The 21789-nt window shown below is 34.3% G+C and overlaps 1 protein-coding gene across 3 annotated transcripts in view; it reads left to right on the top strand.

The window, feature by feature from the left end:
• The window catches only part of EPHA3 (EPH receptor A3), a 348397-nt gene that overhangs the window by 95629 nt on the left and 230979 nt on the right, over window positions 1-21789 (top strand). For all 3 annotated transcript variants that reach the window (XM_044381195.3, XM_026490828.4, XM_044381192.3), the window contains exon 3: window positions 84-744. In XM_044381195.3, the coding sequence (XP_044237130.1) occupies window positions 84-744 (661 nt within the window). The remainder of the gene's footprint in view (window positions 1-83; window positions 745-21789) is intronic.

Below are 21789 nucleotides of genomic sequence, written 5' to 3'. Positions count from 1 at the left end.
CACCGTCATCTTGCATTCATTATTCTTTATTATTCTTCATTCATTAATTCTGCCTCTCATTTTCTTCTTCTTTGATTCTTCAGTGGGAAGAGATCAGTGGTGTTGATGAACATTACACACCCATCAGGACTTACCAGGTGTGCAATGTCATGGATCATAGTCAAAATAATTGGCTGAGGACAAACTGGGTCCCCAGGAACTCAGCTCAGAAGATCTACGTGGAGCTCAAGTTCACTCTACGGGACTGCAATAGCATTCCATTGGTTTTGGGAACTTGCAAGGAGACTTTCAATTTGTACTACATGGAGTCTGATGATGATCATGGGGTCAAATTTCGAGAACATCAGTTTACGAAGATTGACACCATTGCGGCTGATGAAAGTTTCACCCAAATGGATCTTGGGGATCGTATTCTGAAACTCAACACTGAGGTTAGAGAAGTAGGTCCTGTCAACAAAAAGGGATTTTATTTGGCATTTCAAGATGTCGGCGCTTGTGTTGCCTTGGTGTCTGTGAGAGTGTACTTCAAAAAGTGCCCATTTACGGTGAAGAATCTGGCAATGTTTCCAGACACAGTACCCATGGATTCCCAATCCCTGGTGGAGGTTAGAGGATCTTGTGTTAACAATTCTAAGGAGGAAGATCCTCCCAGGATGTACTGCAGTACAGAAGGCGAATGGCTTGTACCCATTGGCAAGTGCTCGTGTGATGCTGGCTATGAAGAAAGAGGTTTTATGTGCCAAGGTAAGTCTTCTCTATTTTCCTTAGAGTGGTATTGCTCACCTGTGAGTTTATTTTCATTGAGTAACTGAAAGAAATGAACCCAGCCTGAAGTCACTTGGCAGAAAAACATGCCTCAAACTGAACAGAGTCTATTTATAGACCAACTTTATCTCACTTCATGTGCTGATCCACAGTTTGTTGTAGAAATATTAACAGTTTTTGACTGTGTGGTGCTGGCCTGTACCCCATGAGAGATGTTACATATGCTATTTTTAAGTTTTGTCTGCTATTTAATGACTCTGGTATTGTAACTCTAGATCAACTGAAAGAAAAAAAAAATTGGCCTCTTTTATGTAGAGGGAAGAAACATCACTGGCACTCAGGTAATCTAATTCTAACAGAATTAGATACTGTGTTGACTATGTGTTTTTCTATCTCAGGGTGGTACGTACTTCACTGTTATAAAATACAGTCTTTGGTGATGTCTGTGCATCAAATATGTGTTTACTTACAATGCATTAGTGCTTTAATAAAAACGATGTTATTTTAAAATCCAGGGTTGATACCTTGGTGTTTGAAATATAGAGAGGTAATTTTAATATATATATATATATATATTGTTTCATGGTTTGGCCCTTTAGGCTGCCCAGGAGAATATCTGTACCACACCTTAGGTTGGAATGCATATTTTATCCTTAATATAGTAGCAAAGAATCTGAATACTGTCACCAAGTTGATTTTTATTAAAATGCTCTTTGCACTTGAAGTAAAATTAACTAAAAATAATCTTTTTTTCATATAAAATTTGATATATCAGATGAAAACTTCCACCTAATCCCCAAATTTGTTAATTTTGCATTAGACAAGGTTTAAGAACACACTGAAATTATTATTAAAATTTAAAATGTATAAATACATAGGAGAATTTAGCTACTTAGTCCTGGGAATCTAGTTTGTTTTAATATCTTTGTTTGCTGTTACATTCTGAAAAAGAAATTGAATTTCGTATTCTCTTTGTAGCCATTCACTACATCTCAAACCATGCAGAAGAAATGAATATACTTTATACATAAATTAACCTTTCTAACAGTGTGAATGGAAAATAGCTTTTTGGTTTGATGATAGACATAATCTATAGAAAAAAGCTTAATGAGAGCAAAAGCTACACTCTAGCCTCATACTTCTCCATGTTATTTAGATCCTTGGCAAGCACCATCAGAAATATCATTGCTAAGTATGGTTTTGAAAGTTCTAAAATCGAAACAACATAGTAGATACTACTCCTTATATACATGAGGGGAGAGAAATCTCAATAGTTTTTATAATCCACTTTAAATCATATTTTGTCTCTATGGTATTCTTTGTGACATAGGATATTTGTGAAAATTATTATTTTTTTAAATATATATTTTTTTAATCAGAGAGAGACAGAGCACACAAACAGGGGGAGTGTCAGGCAGAGGGAGAAGCAGGCTCCCCACTGAGCAAAGAGCCCGATGTGGGACTCGATCCCAGGACCGTAGGATCATGATCTTAGTCGAACGTAACCGCTTAACCAGCTGAACCACTCAGGCATCCCTGTGAAAATTATTTTAAATAAAATAATAATGGCCTAACTCAGGAGGAATTTCAAAATTGTCCAGTCTCTCTAATTTGGTCTCTATGGAACCAGTCTCTGATATCCATACCAGGAGAGAAATAGATATGTTTCCTTCTTAATAATATGTATGAATTTATGCAGAACTATCTCATAAAATATGACATTGGGCAAGAAACTTAATCATTAGATGTTTGGATTTTAAATAATTTTCGTATGTTTTAAAATCTTATTGAAAGTTACAAGAAATAGAAAAATAAGTATCAGTAAGGCAAATAGAATCACATAAAAGTATTAGTAGAAGTAAAGCATACAAACTTATTTTATATGCTGTCTTGAGGACAAACTCATAGAAGAATAAAAGAGTCACAAAGTTGTAATTCAGCAAGTTCACAATGAATCAGAATTGCTTTATTTTTAACCTCATTCTAATTTACTGAACTACTTTTTAAAGTAACTATTATGTTATTCAATTATATTCCAAGTTTACTCCTAGAGATAAGGATATTTATTTATTTATTTATTTATTTATTTATTTAGTGAGAGAGAGCATGCACAAGGTGGGGGTAGGGACAGATGGAGAGGGAGAGAGAGAGAATAATAAGTAGGTTCCATGTTCATTATGGAGCTTGTCATGGGGCTTGATCCCACAACCCCAGCACTGTGACCAAAGCCAAAATCAAGAGTAGGACATTCAACTGACTCAGCCACTTAGGTTCCCCTACAGATAAGGATTTATGTGAAAGTTTTATAACCTTGAATCTTGTTTATTACGTTGAAGGATGTCAACAGACCCTTTTTGATATAGTAATGCTTTATCATCACAGACTTTCTCAGCATTTAAAAATACTAGTTTCAGAATGAGATACATATATATAAATAGCAAATTATTTTAAGACAAAGATCTTAAAGTTAAGTCAACAAAAATAATTGTAGTAGACTTGGAGATGGTCCACAAAAATGAGATGTGATTGTAATTTAAAGGGGGGATGATTTTTTTAGTGATGTAATTTAAAGGTGAAACATTTTTTTATATCTTGACGTTTGCCGATATTTCCAGGTGACTTTTGGTTTCCTTTCTTTTCACAATCACAAAGTCTTTGTGTATTCGGATTATTAGACAATGTGTAGAGGTATTCTACTTTCTTCTGATTTATATATTTAACAAATACTTGTTTAAATATATTAGTTTGGCATTACTGTACTATGTCTTAAAAATCCAATACTCAACCAATTAATTCTGTATTTGGTTCTTGGATGTAATTTTGCTGTTGCTGTCGGTGATGATGCTGGTGTTTCTTGTGGTGGCTATGGTTTCCTTTTTTTGTTTTTAATGTTTCAGTTAGCTTTCTAGTAAGCTTGTAGGCTGGTCTGAATAGCGTGCTATGACTCTCACAAGTCAACATTTTAGCAGCAGTGCTTCTGTTCAGGCTCAGAGAGGAACAGTAATCCTCAGAAAAGAAGCAGATGAAAAGAGAGCTAAACAAACTTCATGTATTTCATGAGATCAGTTTTGTTTTTTTAAATTTTTTCCAAATAATATTGTGTAATCTTTTTTACAAAAGATGGGACAACACCTTGACGTACCCACTACAGGGAACACACATGTAGCTAGATTTTAAACATCTCAGGACAATTTTATAACACAATGAGCAGCAACCATAGGTTTTCAGTTTCCTAACACAAAAGAAAACAAGACTCATTGACCTTATTTAAAAGAATATTTAATGAGTGCCTATTTCACTCTAAGCATTGTATCAGAACTCACCTTTTCTTTTAATGTCATTACTTACTAGATACCAGTGTGTTTATTTGCTAAGTCATGTCTACAAACTATCTTATTTATTCCCCCAAATAACCTATAGGTACCTATTATTATTATCTAAATTTAAAAAAAATGAGAACAAAGCTTTCACAGGTTAAATATGTTGCCTTAGTTTCTTTAATGAGTGAGTGTTGGATTGGAGTTCTGAAACCAGGCAGTCTGATTCCAAAGGCTCCCATCTTAACCTCAATCTACACTGCTTCCCTGTGATTTAGTCCAGTGGTGACAGATACCAAGAAACCCCGTAAGGACACAAATTCTCCTGGAGTTAAGAGTACTGTACATTGAAAGAAGAGTAGGACCACAGTGAGTTGGCATAAAGTAACCAAGAATCTGTTAATATAAGGTTTAATATAATTCAGTTTATTTCCCACATCTTTGTTTCTAGAATTTTTAGAAAGAAGCGTTACCTGCAAAAATATAATATTTTGGGAAGACTAAGCCTAGCCTGAGCGATATCTAATAAAATATGGATATATATAGATTACTAAACATCTTAGATATATAAAAAGAAAGTCTATCAAATTTAATTCAATAAGTGTTTTTGACCATCTGCACTAGACACAGGGGAAACATGGATGGATTATATCTACCTTACAGGTAAATATGTGAAAGACAAATACATAATGAAAGACAAATACATAAATGAATAATTTTAATGCAAGACAGACCAATCAGTCTTGTACCAGGGGTACAAAGGACTTTGGCAATGTAGGGGAAGGAGAGATTAATTTTGAGTATTTCCAAATTCCTAATGGAATTTGTTCATTAATGATGAGAAGCCTTTGCATTGACAGATTTGGATCATCACTGTTTGGACTAAGGAAAAGAGGCTAACTATCTTACATAGCTTACTCATTCCAGAAGATAAAGTTTATAATTTATTTATTGAACCATTATCTTAAAATCTCAAAATGGGTAGAAGTCCCATTAGAGTTTTGTGTTCTGACCTTATTCCACAAGGAGGCTTTATAAAGGAGCTAAATTTCATAATCAGGTCATTTGTTCTGACTTTAGTAATGAAATATTCTGAACTATTTATTCTACTGTAGATGGATTGGGATAGTTAAAGTTTGGTTAAGTAAATGCTGAAAATATGACAATATCCATTTGATAGTAAAAAATATTGATAAAGACATTTTACTATAAAAAAATCACCAATCAATTTCAGAACTACAATTAAAACCAAAGGTATCTTTGTAAACAGGACCAGAATTCTAACCATAGCATTACATTTTTCTTTTATATAATGCAAACTTTCACAACAATACACTTTTCCTGAAATGAAGTCGTGGAAAATATCTTTTGAGCATTTATTCAATTATTCAACAATTATTGAGTCTGTAATATGTACCAAATCCTGTGTTGCACACTAAAAAAGACAAAGATGAACATTATCCCTGTTATATTAGTTTGGTTCATAGTTCAAAAATCTGTGGGTGTGTTGGGGGGGGTAAATAGTTTGGACTTTGTTTTTAAAGAAACATTGATCTTTAACTGAATTATTAAACAGAGCTCAGTTAATGACAGCTTAAACTAAAAATAAGTTATTAGTGTTAATGAGGAAGGAGGCATTGGTGTGGGAGGATATAAGTGATAGGAAATTAAAATTTTCTACAATAAGATGCTGGTCTTCTTTACTCTGCTAAGAAAGAATGAACACGGGAAAGCTAAGAATAGAGAGTGGTGCACCTTTCTCCTTTAAGGATTGGTTAGAGGGAGAAAATAAGAAAAGAGTGAAAGAAGTATTGGTAGAATTGCATGCCGTTCAAACTGCAAGTGCAGAAAAAGGGAGAATGCTTACTATAATAAGTTTGGTAAAATAGAAATGCACATAAAAAATAACTACACATGCTAAAACTGATAAAGAGTAATGTAACAATTAATAAGAAAAGTAAGAAATCATGAATGAGACTTCATTTTTCTGGTAGTTTCTGTAATATATAATTTTAAAATATGGCTTTAGTTTAAATAGGTTTTCTTTCATTTTAATGATAGAGGAAGAAATCATGGTATCTCTTTTAATTTACTGTATGTGGCTTAAGCATTTAGGCCATGTTTCTGGTCTCTGGCTGAACTGGCTGGATGTGGTCAAATTGCAGGTTGAGTTGTTTTTAGAGGATTTGATAAACCTCTTTTAAAACGGTAACATTAAATATTAAAATTATAAACCTTAATCATCTGCTGTTTTCAATCATTAACATTCAAAATATACTTGATTTATTTCGCTAGGGAAATCATTTGTATTTCTTACGTCCCAGCACAATTCTTTAAACTTTTTAAGATTGGAGATGTGAAGAAATTTTGCATTAATGCCAAGAGAACCTTGTGAAATTTATTATTATATTTTCAGTCCTGGCTAATGAATTATGCTATCTGCCTTGATTTAGTTAGGAGAGAAAAAATGAGAATGCTAATGGATTTTTATATAGTCAATTAATTACATTTGAGGCAGATACCAGGACGTTACTATAAATATTCCTGCTCCTACAAACTTTGTTTAGACTTAATGTACCAAGTACCTTATTAATGTCACTGAAGAATCTCTTGCTCTGTGTTTTATCTCTTTGCATTCATTGTGGAATGCAAACTTTGTTCCTTGTTTTTGTACATTAGCAGCTTACTAGAAAAGTGTGTTTGATGTGATGTATGAAGACAGCTAGACTTTTTGATGATTATTGATAATTATGTTTGTTTCACCTAGGACTTAGGATATGAGTTCTTATTCTCCATTCATTCCTCTGTCAATTCAGAAACTCTCAAAGAAGCTGTCAGGTTTTCAACAACAAAAGGATTTGGAGATTCTGATTACTCTGACAGAGGAGGTAGAGAAAATCGAAAATCTCATTCGAAGTTTCTCACCTACTACTGAGTCTGTTTGCACCTTCTGGAACTGCAAGGAGTTCAAATGGTTTAATGAATTCAGAAGCATTTCTTTCCGGGGCACGTGGGGCCTCAGTAGGTTAAGCATCTGACTCCTGATCTCGGCTCAGGTCTTGATCTTCAGGTCCTGAGTTTGAGCCCAGCACTGGGCTCCACGCTGGGTGCTGGGCGGTAAGCTTAGTTATAAATAAACAAACAAACAAACAAAGAAGCATTTCTGTCCAGTTTTCAGACTGGAAGTTACTTGAAGGAAGGGGCCACATTTTGTCCTTTTTTAGGAACATCATGCCTAGAACTAGCAGAGTATAATTAAGTTTTCAGTTAGATACTTACTGAATGAATACTTACTGAATGAACTATTCCAACCACGCATTCTTAGAATGTAACTTCTAGAGAGAACATGCTTTACGCTATTTATCTTTGGATCTACTAGGTCTTTCAGACACGTAACGATGTTCATTTCATCTAATTTGAAATGAGCACATTTGACTGTTAGGTCACATACAGTTCCAACAAGTTAAGACTAGATCGACCTAACTATCTTGATACTAATTAATGAATTAGTACTTTATCTCACCTATTCATTAATTAGTATCTGGTACCTGAGAGAATACCTTTTCTCTTTTATGAATTTATGATGAATATTGTTTTTCTGACTTGCAAAAAATCAATTGACTACCGTACCTATAATAAAGCAAAGTTCAAACTATTTATATAGATGCTGAAATAATTTTTGTTTTACACGCCTAGTACTCATTGACTTATCCTTTAATTACTGCACTGAAATTACTCATCTTTTAATTATTTCACTGAAGTTTCTTACCTTGAATTATGAAAAACTTATTTGTTTTCCCAGAATTTAAAATGATAACCCTCCATTCCCACTTTGCCGTGAACAGTTGCACACCCTTGACTTTTCAAACCAATGCGTTTATTTTAATAAAAAAATATGCCACTGATAAGTAATAATGTACATAATTCTCAAGTAAACAGATACATTTGACAGCTTTATAATAGTTATAAAACTCTTGATTTATACAAGTGTCTGTGTCTTCTCACCAATTTGTATAATAAGTTCTGGTCCCATTAACACCATGCAGAACTCTTCCCCCCCCCCCCCCCATTTGCCCTCAAATTTCAGTTTGCATTTAATTGTTTTATTTAGCAAAAGGCTCTTGTCACTGACAAATGTTTGAGTGCTTGGACTCAAGAGCACCAGAAATGCTGTTTATCAATTGTGTGGCTAAACAGTTTGAACCTCAGTTTCTTCCTCCATAAAAGTGTATTTGAACATCATCATTATTGCATTATTGTTAGTCATCGGCGTCATTGGAATGTGTAATCTTCCTTGCTTTCTTGTTTCATCTGTGTTAAGACAGATGGGATAAACCCGTCCATTCAACAGCCTCTCTCTAACCTTAAACCTTACGGCTTAAGGATACCTTAAGGGAGAGAAAAGATCTTTTATGAATGTATTTATTCATTATTTATTCATTGGTTGTCGTTTTCCTTTCCTGAGGAGACTTCATTTTTATTTTCATTAAGCTTCTAGGCTATTCAATCATAGGTGATATTTCCTCCACTCTCCTCTTGTTAGCTTTTATTTTTCTTCTTCTTAACATCAGTCACTCTTGATTTTTCCCATCTGGTATTTGACTTCGTCTCTTATTCCTTCTAGCATTTTTTTTCCCCTGCTGATTATTCAAAAACAGCCTTAAAGTTAGAGATGGACATTTTTATTATTGTAGATCCAGAAAAGCTTTTATGTTTTAACTGATTTAAGAAAATATAGTTTAGGAACAAGCAAACAACAACAATAGCAAAATAAAATAAAAATTCTACATTTCAAAAATGTTAAACCCAGAAGTTTTTCACTGTGTTATGTCCTAACGTTTCATTGTATAAAAGACTAGCTTAGGTAATGGGGGAGGTTATAACAATAAATAATGTTCTTGCCTAGAAGGAATCACGTGAATCAAAAAAACATAATCAAGTAAGTAAAAATATTTGTCAAAATATTTTACTTGACTCTGTGTAGAACTAACCATATCTATTTGATTTATTTTGGGTATTTATTATGTATATTTAAGAATCACCCGAATATTAAAAAAAAGAAAAAACCAGTGAAGAAAACAGTATAAATTGTATGAAGTAACTGCCAAATGTGTTTACATGAATTACTATATGATATTACTGGAAACTTTCAATCAAATTATGTCAATGTACCATCTAAACAGTAATTAAATAAAAAGTCCTTTAAAATATGAAAAAGAGAGGAAAAATAAGAGAGTGTATTTGGCTTGTGAGTTACTTAAGTATTGTAGTTCATTTCTGAGTCTGTATAAAAACAAACAGTATAAATTTAAAGCATGGATTTTTGCATATTTAAGATACTAAAAAGAAATGTGAGTTCTTTGTTTTGTACAAACACCAAACAGATTATTTTGAGCAATCAGAGACAATTCAATTGCAAACATATTAGAAGAGATATGACTCATTAATTCTAAGGAGTAGAATGAATTCATGTCTAACGATTGGAATAACTCATAATTAATAAGTACAAGTTAGGTGATCATCAATGAAACCACTATAAAAGACCTTAAAAATCACAGGCAGTGTTTCTAGAAATGTTAGTAACAGTCTAACACAGGATTACAACTAAATGAGAATTACCGCCTGTTAGTAAAATGTTGGTTATATAATCTTGTCAATTCCATTGTTCAAAGAGGGAAAAATAATAAGACATTTGTTCTTTAAATATGTCTTTTTCTAGTCTTTGTCTTGAGCTGGAGGGCCATTTTATAGATCAGTATTAAGATATTTTCCCAAGGTTCTAACCCACTTCACAATCATCCCTTGTCAAATAGCCATAGAGTATTTGCTTTTAGGATATCATTCTTTTTTTCTCTTACTATGCTAAAATCTGTGAACTTTCAGATACTTTGGTCTAGTGTTTCAAAGGTGGAAATAATTATTTAGGCAACACCTGTATGCCAAATATATAGTCTTTGGGGAACACAAATAATTTCCTCATTGGAGTAGTTTGAGAACCTGTCTGTGGAAAAATGAGGATTGTGCTTCCCAATACAGTATTTACTATGAGAATCTAAGACATGGGAAAAAAAATAATTTCAATTGCAGAAAGTAAAATAGCTCTAATTTTACTTGAAAGAAGTTGTTTTTGTCATCACATTTTCAGTCTCATTTTTAGAAGAAGATCAGGACACTTTTGTATACCACTCACTAAATATCTGTTAAATGCAAACCCATCTGAAAAGTGATTATAATTTTCTGAGGAAAAGACATATCTAAGCCCATTTCTCTGTGAGAGGTGGAATATTAATTATTTTGAATATATAAAATTAGAGTTATTTGGCATCTTAATATGTATGACCTTGTTGGATAGCTCGTGGATCTGACATCATAATATACCATCAAGTAGCTGAGCTCTGAAGGAGCTCTTGAAATTTCATTTCTTTACTTAGCCTACTTTGGGGTTCATATAGACAGTCTTCCTTATTCTGATGTGCTGCAAGTAATTTAAAGCTGATACATAATCTATAGCTTCTGTAGAGAATATTCATCTTTAATTTTTCAACGTGCTTTTTCTTTCCAGCTATTCAGAAAGATTCTATATTTTAAAGATTCAAAGATTCTGTATTTTAAAATTTGAAGAATCCCATTAATTTTGTTCAGAATGCAGGTTATGATTCTAAAAAGAGATTATTGAGATTTCATTAACTTTTCCAGTTTGTTTCATTGTTTTTAGTCAACGCCTCTCAGAGGAAGGGAAACCAAACCTTATGCAAAATAAACTAAGAAGTAGATCGTTTTCTCCCTCTTGAGATACTTAGATTCTGTGAAAGGCATTGGTAATGGTTTCACAAAGATTGCTTTGCAAGTACAGATTTGTTGTGCACTTTCCACCTTCTTTCCTGTGATTTCTACCCCCCCCCCGCCCCGCTTCTGTCTGTGTTTGGAGTTTTGACAATCCCTTATTAGTTCCAGAGTAGAACTTATAAGAGCTAATAAGGGTTTACATTACAGCTCTGACAGCTGGCACTAAACTTTAATAGAAAGCAATTGTAGAGAGAAGTATAAGTTTTGATAATGTTTGATGAAAGTGCTCCTAAAGTGAGAGCCATTTGGAAAGAATCATGACTAGAGAGACTGCATGTATACTCTGTTCTTGTAGCTTCTCATCTTCCAGGATGTGGACAAAACATCCTGTTGGCAGATAACAGTAATCACTTATGGATGTCTCTTTTAGGAAACAGAATCCGTGATATCATGTAGGAAAAATGTATTTTCAACTTTGGTCGTGTTGTTATTTACCACTCTTCCAGTAGTCCTCTGAGACATGTCGCTGTTGATTGCCCTTTAGAAACACTCACAGTGCTGGACTTCTAATCACAGATTTGATCTGTAAGAAGAGACCCAGAGATTCCAAGGGTGAGTTGAGACCATAAAACTCATAGCCATCATGTGAACAGTCACAGACTTTTTGTTCGATAAAAAATAAAATAAAAATAAGAAGTAAGAATGGCTTCTAATAGTGAAAGACCCTCCATGTAAAATATTCCTGAATTCTCTGTTCAGTGGTCAGTACAATGCCACAAAAGGTTAAAAGTGGTTGCTATAATTGGGAACAGCTGCTGCTTTTTGACATGAAGACTTACTTTCAACAAAAAAGAGAAAACATATGCTATGGGACGAGAGAATACCATTCTTGAATTAATGCATAAAGAACATGTAAAGTTTTCTGAAACTCAGAAATGAATCTGTATATATAAATGGTTGGAAAGGAACATTTTTGCTTCTCTGGTAGTTATTAGAGAGGAAAATCTATATTTCAGAGATTTGGACCCACTTGCTGCCTATCTCATGCTGCTATATTGAAGATGGGATATTCCAATCTATCAGTCAACATGTGTAAAGGTTTTATGGCATCCAGAGTTGATTAATGACCTGAATGGGGGGGGGGGGGGGGACAGTACAGTTCTTGCTCCCAAGCACCTTGGATTCTAAAGGGTAGCTGAACTGAATTTATGTTAAAAGGAAGCAAGGACAATATCCATAAGCTCATAAGGAAAAAAAGTGGAGTAAGCATAAAAGATGAATATTGCTTAGAGACTCATCAAAATGTGTTGCTAAGAGGTAATAAATGGAGAGGTTCAATCTCTGTGGAGTTAAATATTCCATCATTTATTCATTTTCATCAAACAAAATGTAATGAATACCTACTATACCAAGTATCCACTGGAAATAGGGAATGAACACAACAGAAAAATGTCCCTGCCCTCAAGGAAATTAGATTTTCATGGAAATATCACGAAAAAAAATGCTAATGCAGATTCTTTCATTGTACCACCCATAGAATTTTAAAGCACAGACTAATTTCTCAGCCCAGGTGATTTTGCCTCCAAGGGCATATGGCAATCTCTAAAGAAGACATTTTCAGTTGTCACAGCTTGGGGTGGGGATTGCTACTGGCATCTAGTGTTTAGAGGCCAGAGATGTTGCTAAATATCATGCAATGCACAGGGCAGCCTCTATAACACAAATTATCCAAGCAAACCATGTCAAGGTTGAGAAACCCTGGTCTAGAATAATGCCTCCTTTTACAGAAGCATAAATTAAGGCTAAACGTTCAAATTACACATTAGCAGAACCTAAGTTGGAACCCAAGCTCAAGCATCTCATGATGGTACCTCAGGACTTACCCTTTCTGGGATCTACTTAGACATTACTTAGAAATTTCTATAACTTTTAAAGGCATATGGAGTCTTACTAACTACTTAGGTAAATGGAAAGTGACACTTAAGCAAAGAAAACCCAAACTAAGATTCTTTATGTGAGAGAAAGAATAAAGATTTCGGGAATATTCACATGAAGGTGGATATTTTAAAAGAGCAAAAGAATATTACTTGCACGGAGCTGGAAAAAGTGCCTGACATTCAGGGGCTGGAATTTGGTAGTACACGGACTGAGAATGTGAACAGAGTCATAAAAGAGATATCAAAGACAAAGCATTTGGAGATTGAGGGTGTTTCCTTAAGCAAAGAGTTCAGACAGCTGCTATGGAGTTAGTTCCCTTTTAGGATGCTCTGACGTGCTGACATGAAATCAAATCTGACTTTTGATTCCCTTCTTTCTGTAATGTGATACGAATGCAAAGATGACAGGTAGATGTGGTTATTTACAGGGCATATTGTATTAATAACCTTGGTATAAAAAGTTCCTTGGTTCTAATTTTAAGACGGTTCCTTTTTGATACTAGAGCAGCACCTTAACATCAGCGGTGTCTGTCTCCTGACTTACAGCTGAGCTCGGTGCTTTATTTTATTCTCCCAAATGCCAGTGGGGAAGGCACCATCAGGTTCTCATTTCCCAGGAGAGGAGACTAGATACGCTGAGAAATCGGACAGTTGGTAAGTCGTGAAACTGGAATTTGAGTGCAGAACGCTTGTGTGTGGCCAGTGTTCCCTCGAGCTCCCTAGTGAGGAGGACCAGAGGACGTGAGGAACCGGAAGTCCACCATCCTGTGTTTTTAGAAACAGCCTGTGCAACTCAGGGCTGGAGTTGTTATAAGATGCTTTTGAGGATGTCATTCAACACTTTTCACTCCGTCCACTTTCTGAGACCCGTCGCAGACATTGACTTTGGGCTCCCATGCCAGGAATGCTTGTGTTCCTCGGGCTCTACTGGCTTATTTTCACTTCTGGAAACTGATTCATGTCATGGTCATGGTCATGGTGTCTTGTTTGCATTCTCTATAAAAGAACACAGAATCGTGTCTTCCTACATCCTACAAATAGCTATGCCCTTGCAACATTCCTTTTTTGATGCTAAACACAATTTTTTTTTCCACATGAAATGAGAAATTTATTTAGGCAAGCGTAAAATAACAAGGATGTTTAGGAATTTGCAGAACAGAGGGCAGGTTTTTGTTTTGTTTTGTTTTGAAGTTCCAGTATAGTTAACATACAGTGTTACATTAGTTTCAGGTGTACAATATAGTGATTCAACAATTCTGTGTACTACTCATTGCTCATCAAGGTAAGTGTATTCTTAACCCCTTCACCAATTTCTCCCACCCCCTCCCCCAACCTCCTCTCTGGTAACCATATGTTTGTTCTATAGTTAAAAGGCTGTTTTTTTTATTTGTCTCTTTTTCCCCCTTTGTTCATTTGTTTTGTTTCTTAAATTACACATGAGTGAAATTATATGGTTTTTTGTCTTTGACTTATTTCACTTAACACAATACTCTAGCTCTATCCATGTCATTGCAAATGGCAAGATTTCATTCTTTTTTATGGCTGAATAATAGTTCATTGTATATGTGTATACATATACATACACCACTTCCTCTTCATTCATCTGTTGATGGACACTTAGACTGCTTCCATAATTTGGCTAGATAAGGCTGCAGTAAACATAGGGGTGCCTATATCTTTTTGAATTAGTGTTCTCATATTCTTTGGGTAAATACCCAGTAGTGGGATTTCTGGATCATAGGGTAGTTCTATTTTAACTTTTTGAGGAACCTCCATACTGTTTTCCTAAGTGGCTGTACCAGTTTGCATTCCCACCAACAGTGCACGAGGGTTCCTTTTTCTCCACATCATCATAAACACTCACATAACAATTTTATTTTTTCCTCATATATTTCCTTTGTATTCTATTCTTCAGCTTTCAAAAAGTGTTTTATGGTTATCTATTGCATCCTGAATTGTAGGTATCCTGACTCAAGGATGAGTGATAAATACATTTGAATTGCCATGTATTGATTATCAAGTATGTACTCAATGATTAACATACCATTTAATGCTCAACAAAAACCTTAGAAAGTAAATATTGTTAGCCATATTTACCAGGGCAGAGCTAAGATAATTTACTAATTTGCCCTGGTTCACAATGCCAGGTTATAAACACAGGTCTAATTCTGAAACCCAATCCTTCTTATACTATAATAAGCTAATATTTTTCTTTTGATGATACTTTCTAAGTGACAATAATGTGAAAATTTACAAGTTCTTGCACCCAAGGGAGTGGCAAGAGAATGTGGTTTTTAGAGTTCAGAAAAAAAAGATTGGCAATAGTTGCTTAAAGAGGCAAGAACTTCATTCATTAACATAATCCTTCCCTCTTTTATTCAGTATGGAACTGGGTAAGACTATAATGCAAACATGTTTTAACAGGGTATCTGTGGCCTTTATTTTCCGTGCATGTGGAACTGAGTCACACCTCTAATTACCTCTGCTTCTATTTCCATTGCCCCTGCTGTTGCTGAGGACATGATTGATAGGAGATGATGGTGAGTGGGGAACCAGGACCCAGAAAATACTCACTATGTGCCCAATGTGTATGCTTGCACAATATGCTTCTTTATTAGTTTGACAGATCTCCAAGTGGCAGATTGGTAATGAATTTTGGAGATGGCTGACATGTCTGCTACACCTATTGGGTATTTTCAAAGCTCATAAACACTGAGATACATACATGTATGTATGTGTGTATATATATATACACATATATATATGTATATGTAAATATTAATGCAGGTATATGTATACGTGTGTGTAAGTGTATGTGCCTATAGACATATGAGACATGTACATATATGCATGTATAGGTGCATACATGGATGCATAGTAAATATATCCACATACATTCATTAGTGCTCTATACTTAGCATATACATATAGTTATTATAATATGTGTACTTATGAATATACTTAAACATCTTGTTTCTAAAAGAATTCAGGACGAGTGACGTATGGAATAGAATATCAGACTGAACTTCAGATGGTGTTGGACTGCTGCATACATTCTTATTGTATTGCTTTTAGAAGGAGGCAGCACACAAAATACGTTAATAAATATATTATGCATATCTTTAAAATTTAAATAATAAATCATTACACTCTTTTAGGTAAATAAATATGGCTTAGAATGTACATGCTTCCTAAATTAATAATCAGGTTGTTTTATATGAAGAACGCATATGAAACTCTTGTCTTTGGAAATGTTATTGGTGTCATAGATTACAAAGTTCTGTGTTGCTATCAGAAATTTTGTGGGGCGCCTGGCTGGCTTACTTGGTTAAGTGTCTAACTCTTGGTTTCTGCTCAGGTCATGATCTCATGGGTCCTGGGGTCAAGCCCTGGGTCGGGCTCCATGCTCAGCAGAGAATCTGCTTGAAGATTCTCTCCCTCTGCCCCTTCCCCCCTCCTCTCTCTCTCTCTCTCTCTCTCTCAAATAAATGAATAAATCATTTTCTTAAAAAGAAGTTTTGTGAACTTTGAAACTTTCCAGAATATAAAGACTTGTATAAAACAACTATTTCATTAATACAGTAAAACTCCTTTAAAATGTTGATGTCCAAGTACAGAAGTAATTCCCAAGGGCTTTTACTTTATATAGTTGTTATGTTTTAGTGACAAGATATACACTGCTTTATATCCAAATCTGTGTAATGATGATGGGTGGGATAATGGTATTCTATTTGTGCTTCAATGCAGAGCTACTGGGGAGAAGAAGCTGGAAGTAAAACCAGACTATATCCTTCATAAGGTTGATGGTTACTCTTATTAGTGATGAAAAGGAAATGAGAAAATACATTGGCTTGCTTTTTATTAAGCACAGTAAGTAAGGAGATGAATGTTTGAAAGCTCATTGAGCTGCCATAAAAAAATTTAAACATTGTTCATATTGGCTAGTAGCCAAGCTCATGCTGTAAACTCCAGACAAGGGTCAGCACGGCAGAGGAATTGTCAGCTCTAGTCATAGAGGATGGTCTCTGTACACTCTTAGTCCAGTAATAAACCTGAGATTTACTCAGCACAGTTGTGGGATTACATTTGTTTTAGATGACTTGATACACATCTAAATTCACTGCAAAAATCCCGTAAGATTCCTTAGCATAAGATGATGGGGCTGCCTGATTTTATATACTTGAATCTTATTTACATCATTTTATTATAATAGATAGATAGATATCTATGTTTCATTTTTACATGCCTTGACCTAGAATATTTTTTTAAGAGTCAGAGTTAGGAGAGAAATATAGAAATAAAATATTGATAACAAATCGGGTACTAAAATATGGGTATTGATTTTTTTAAGTGAATAAAAAGCAAACTTTGTTATTGTTCTAGATTGTGAACTTTCTAAGTTTAGCAGCTGTGCTTTCTACTCTTTTATGAATCCTTTCTGAGCTTCATTCACAATCTGTGTACAATAATGACATCTTTTTATATGAATATTGGTGGGTCCTTTACTTACTAATATTTTTGCTTCTTTATTAACATATGCACTGTATCAATATAAAATAGGAAAAATGGAACGATAGTAAAATGTGGGTGACTTTCTTGAATGAAGGCACACATGTTGGGTATAGGACCACACATGTCTAGGTATTTGCTATGCCCTGACCTTTTGTGGTTTTAGAAACTGCATCACTCCTTCCTACACTTTATAAAATAGAGACATAATCTAAATATTTGACAAAGTATCGAAACTTTCAGGGCAGAGGAGTTGAAATAGTTAATCTAACAATAAAATGATAAAACAAATTCTACTGTTTTGTTTAACACATAGTTTTCCTCACACCAGTTAGTTTATCTTTAAATATGTTTTTACCTTCCTTTTTATCTTTTTGTTAGAAGAAAGCCTACAAAAAGGAAGTGACAGGAAAGTAATTGCCTTAATTTCTGAAGAAGGAAGTGTGCTCGAAATAGCCACTAGTTTATATTAAAGATACAGTCACCCTTACTAAGTGCAGACGGTCTAAATACTCTAAAATATTGAAAAAATCGACAATGAAAATCGTTATTTAATTTCTCATACACAATAAAAAGGCTTCTATGATTTGTGAGATTACCATCCCAATTTAAAGCAAAATAAAAAAATAAATGAATTGAAAAGACAATGGATTGCCTTCCAAAAATACAAATAGACAATGAAAAGGCATTTGGAAATTGTTATCTACAGCTGAAATGATCCATCCTGGAATATCTATCTTAAGATGTAATGATTTGAAGGGTTGTAACTTAGTAATTACATTTTATTTGCTGTTATTCATTTGCTGCTCAGTTATGGTACATGATTATATGTTGTTGCTTAGATGATTGTAATGATAAGATAAAAATGCCCTTACAATCTTCCTATGTCTGAGGAGCTCAGGGAATATATTCTATGAACCTCTGAGCACCCTTGATACTTCCTCTGAAGGCTTTTGGTATGTTCAAAACAGTTTTCTGAAACTACACTGGGTTTGAAAGTAGGCTGGATGGAACTTTTACATATTCTACCAACTGTAAGATTTTATACATCTCAATCACTCACATATTTCTATATTTCTTTTAGTTTAATAATTATCAGATTCTTTAAGTAGATGGCAGTTCATAAAATTAGAACATAATAGCCTGCTATATTTTCTAAGATACATTTTTCCCCCAAATAATTGTAAAGAAAACACCCTTGCTAAGTGTTAAGTAGGGTGGCAAATACGTCTTGTGGGTTTGCCACAAGTTTGTGTAGTGAAGTTCTTTATTCCTATGACAACACTGAGGCCCCAGTCATAGTCTGCCTTACTTTAGACACATAACTTGTTGAGTAAGTCAGTTTCAAAGCTGATAGGAGATGAAAATCCAAATGTTGGAAAAGGGGAAAGTAGCATAAATATAATAAACATCACAACTGGCAGCCTGGGAATAGGACAAGAGGCAGAAGGGCTGTGATAACATACACAAGTGTTCACATTACATCTGCCTGGGGCCACTGTGGGGCCACAGCCGGGCCGATGCCTTCCACGGCTGAGTTAAACTCTGAGTGGATCTCAGGATAGCGAAGTCCATGAAACAAGGAGAAATATCCCTGGTTGTGGACTTAAGGTATCAATAAATGTTTAAATTATATTCTCTCCACTCTGGTAACGAATTAATTAGTTGCACATTTTACAACGTCTCTTTCACAGAAGACAATGATTAGAAGCATCGTTGCTTTAATTGTTATGATTGGTATAAATCGGAAGGTCTGGATTTTATCTTGACTCTACCTCGTATTCACTATGTGACTGTGGGGAGAAGACTTAACCAATCTGGGTCCATTTCCTCACGTATAAATTGGAGATAAGAAGAGATAACAAAAGCATCTCCTTTGTGGTGTCCTTAGGAGGATAAAGTGAGATAATGTTTATAAAGTATTCAACACAGACTCTGACACAAAGTAAGTACTTAATAAGTGCTAGCTTTTATAACTAGAATAAAGCCTTAGTTACGGGTGGTTGAGGGAGGTGGGGAATCAGCTATCTAGAAAGATTTGTTTGTTTGTTTTTCCCAAGTTCCAGGAATCCAGAGAGCCAAAAGTTTGCTATATATTAAATAAAAGGCCAAAACAAACAAAATAAAATTTAACTAAACAGTACACTGTTTGTCTTATAACATCCAATATTTCTGTGCTCAAAATTGAGAGATCTTTAGTTCCTATATATTTAGAGCTTAGACTAATCCACGATTGGATAGTTTTTCAGAATCAAATAGCTTTAGTTGGTTCAGTAATTGGTTTTGATGGTCTGTCTAACATGGTTCAGGGTTGTTTCTTCTAAAACAAGTCATGTCATACCATACTGAATTCTTCGTACATTCTGAATTACCTTGCTGTGACAGCGTTTTTCCCTCTATCATGTAGAAAACCAGTTCTTTTTCGGGCCAAATAATTAGCTACTTTGCAAATATCATAAAGTTTGAAGCTTACGCATGATTATTGAGACTTTAATCACACTTCAATCCTTCAGATGCATTCCATTGTATAAGACTGTGAGTAAGAGAGGGAGGTGTAGAAATAAGTATGGTAATGTGTGTATATATAGGTAGTATTAAAAAACAAAATTCACCTGAGTAAAATTTGAAGATCATATTGGATTTATTCAATGATTCATAAATTGGGCACCATCCCATCTAGCAAATAGAAAGGAGCTCCAAAGAGCTGTACAAAGTATGGAAAGCTTTTATAGGCAAAACACAGGGTGAGCAAAGGGAAAGAGTGTATTGTTTCAAACAAGGTCATCTTCCTTTGAGGGACAGAAGGGGTCTGTGGGCAGATTACCACTAGGGCTGACTGGAAAATTCCAGTTTAACTGGTTTAAGATTACCTTCCTGGGAGACATTTGAAATTTCAATTAGATTAGATATTAAATCTTGGTTTGCTGACATGGGGTTTAGCATGAGTGACTACATTTTGGGTCTGTTGTCTCTTTTTTTAACAGTAGGAAAGCAGAGCACAAATTATAAGGCAGAGAGAGAGAGAGAGAAAGAGAGAGACTACACATGTATTACACAAATTTAGTTAAAAATGTTCATAAGAGAGAATTAAGTGAAGACCTGATAATCAGTCATTGCATCTTATACGTAAATCTTCAGTCAAATATATAATTGGTGTCTGTTATAAATAGTATGCTTATTCATTTATGTAGTACTTTTAAATTATTATTTCTAAGTGTTTTCAGTTTTTTGTTTTTGTTTTTTTTAGCAGAGACAGAAGTTCTCACATTGAGATCTTAATTGTGGCTAATAAGTGCTAAATCATTATTTTCTAAGTGAATTGTTTCAAATTGCTTTTGAGAAATAACTAATAGTCTTTCTCTTGGAAATTCTGGAAATTCGTCTCCAACTTCAGAGGTAGTCTCGTTTAGGTATTGAAGAGAGAAGCCCAAGAGATCACTCTCAGTTCTGATTCCTCATTTATCAATCTTAATTTATTTCCTATGTGTTTCTTGAGTAAATATTAAATTGAAGTAAGGAACTTATATATCACTGAAGATTGAATATTTAAGTCAGTATTCAGTATGCTAAGGAAAACATAAGTCATAATATAAATTTAAATCTTGGAACTTGGACTAAAATTCCTCAAGTGTCCTTCCAGGAACAACTTGTAAGTCCTATTTGTATGTTCCCAGATATTAGAGGGGTGATTGATTCATAGATTTACCTGTGATTTCAGGAGGCTGAAAATTATTATTTTATTCATTTAAACTCTTCAGGGAAATTTATTGTAATAATTCAGAGCAAGGATATCCCAGAACATGATGACTATTATTTTGGGCAGTTTATTTGTAATGTCCCATATCCAAGAATGACTAACTCCTATATTAGGTTGTTTAAACTGGAAAGGTCAAATGACTTAAGCTTCCAAAAATTTATTTAGCAAATTTCACATTTGCTTTCAGCACTGTGGTTCCTTTCACCACAGTACATACATGTTAAGGCTATAAGTACAGTGAATTTACAAGGTTAATTATAGTGTATTGTGCATAGCAGTCATTTTGTTGGTAGTTCAATATTATGTTTGGCATGTGTGATAACATTGCAAAGTAAATTTGCTGTAACTTTGATTTTGGTATCCTTAGTTAGAAATGGCTGCTTTGTTAAGACACATGGTCCCCAGATAAAATGCCTGCTTAGATTCACTTAAGAAAAAGTTTCTGCTGAAAATAGTTTCACCTATTGGTGAATATTCATGGACAGGGTAAGTGTGTAATTGGCAATGTGTGGTTAAGTGGTACATAAAAATCTAAAAAGAAAGCAAAATATTGAAGACGAAAACATGACTGAAATATAGTGTTCTTTGGAAAAGAAATTGTAAAAATGCAAATGGGAAAGCCTGTCAATATAGTTATAGTAGATTAATTTCTTGGTGTTAATAAAACAGTGTATGCACAAGTTCATTGTACTATAGTGCTCTTGTCAGATGAGAGCAC

Source organism: Ursus arctos, unplaced genomic scaffold (genome assembly GCF_023065955.2).
Source record: "Ursus arctos isolate Adak ecotype North America unplaced genomic scaffold, UrsArc2.0 scaffold_4, whole genome shotgun sequence".
In the NCBI taxonomy this organism is placed as follows: domain Eukaryota; kingdom Metazoa; phylum Chordata; class Mammalia; order Carnivora; family Ursidae; genus Ursus; species Ursus arctos.
The sequence above is the reverse complement of the archived record's forward strand: the minus strand, read 5'-3'. Positions and strand labels throughout refer to the sequence as shown.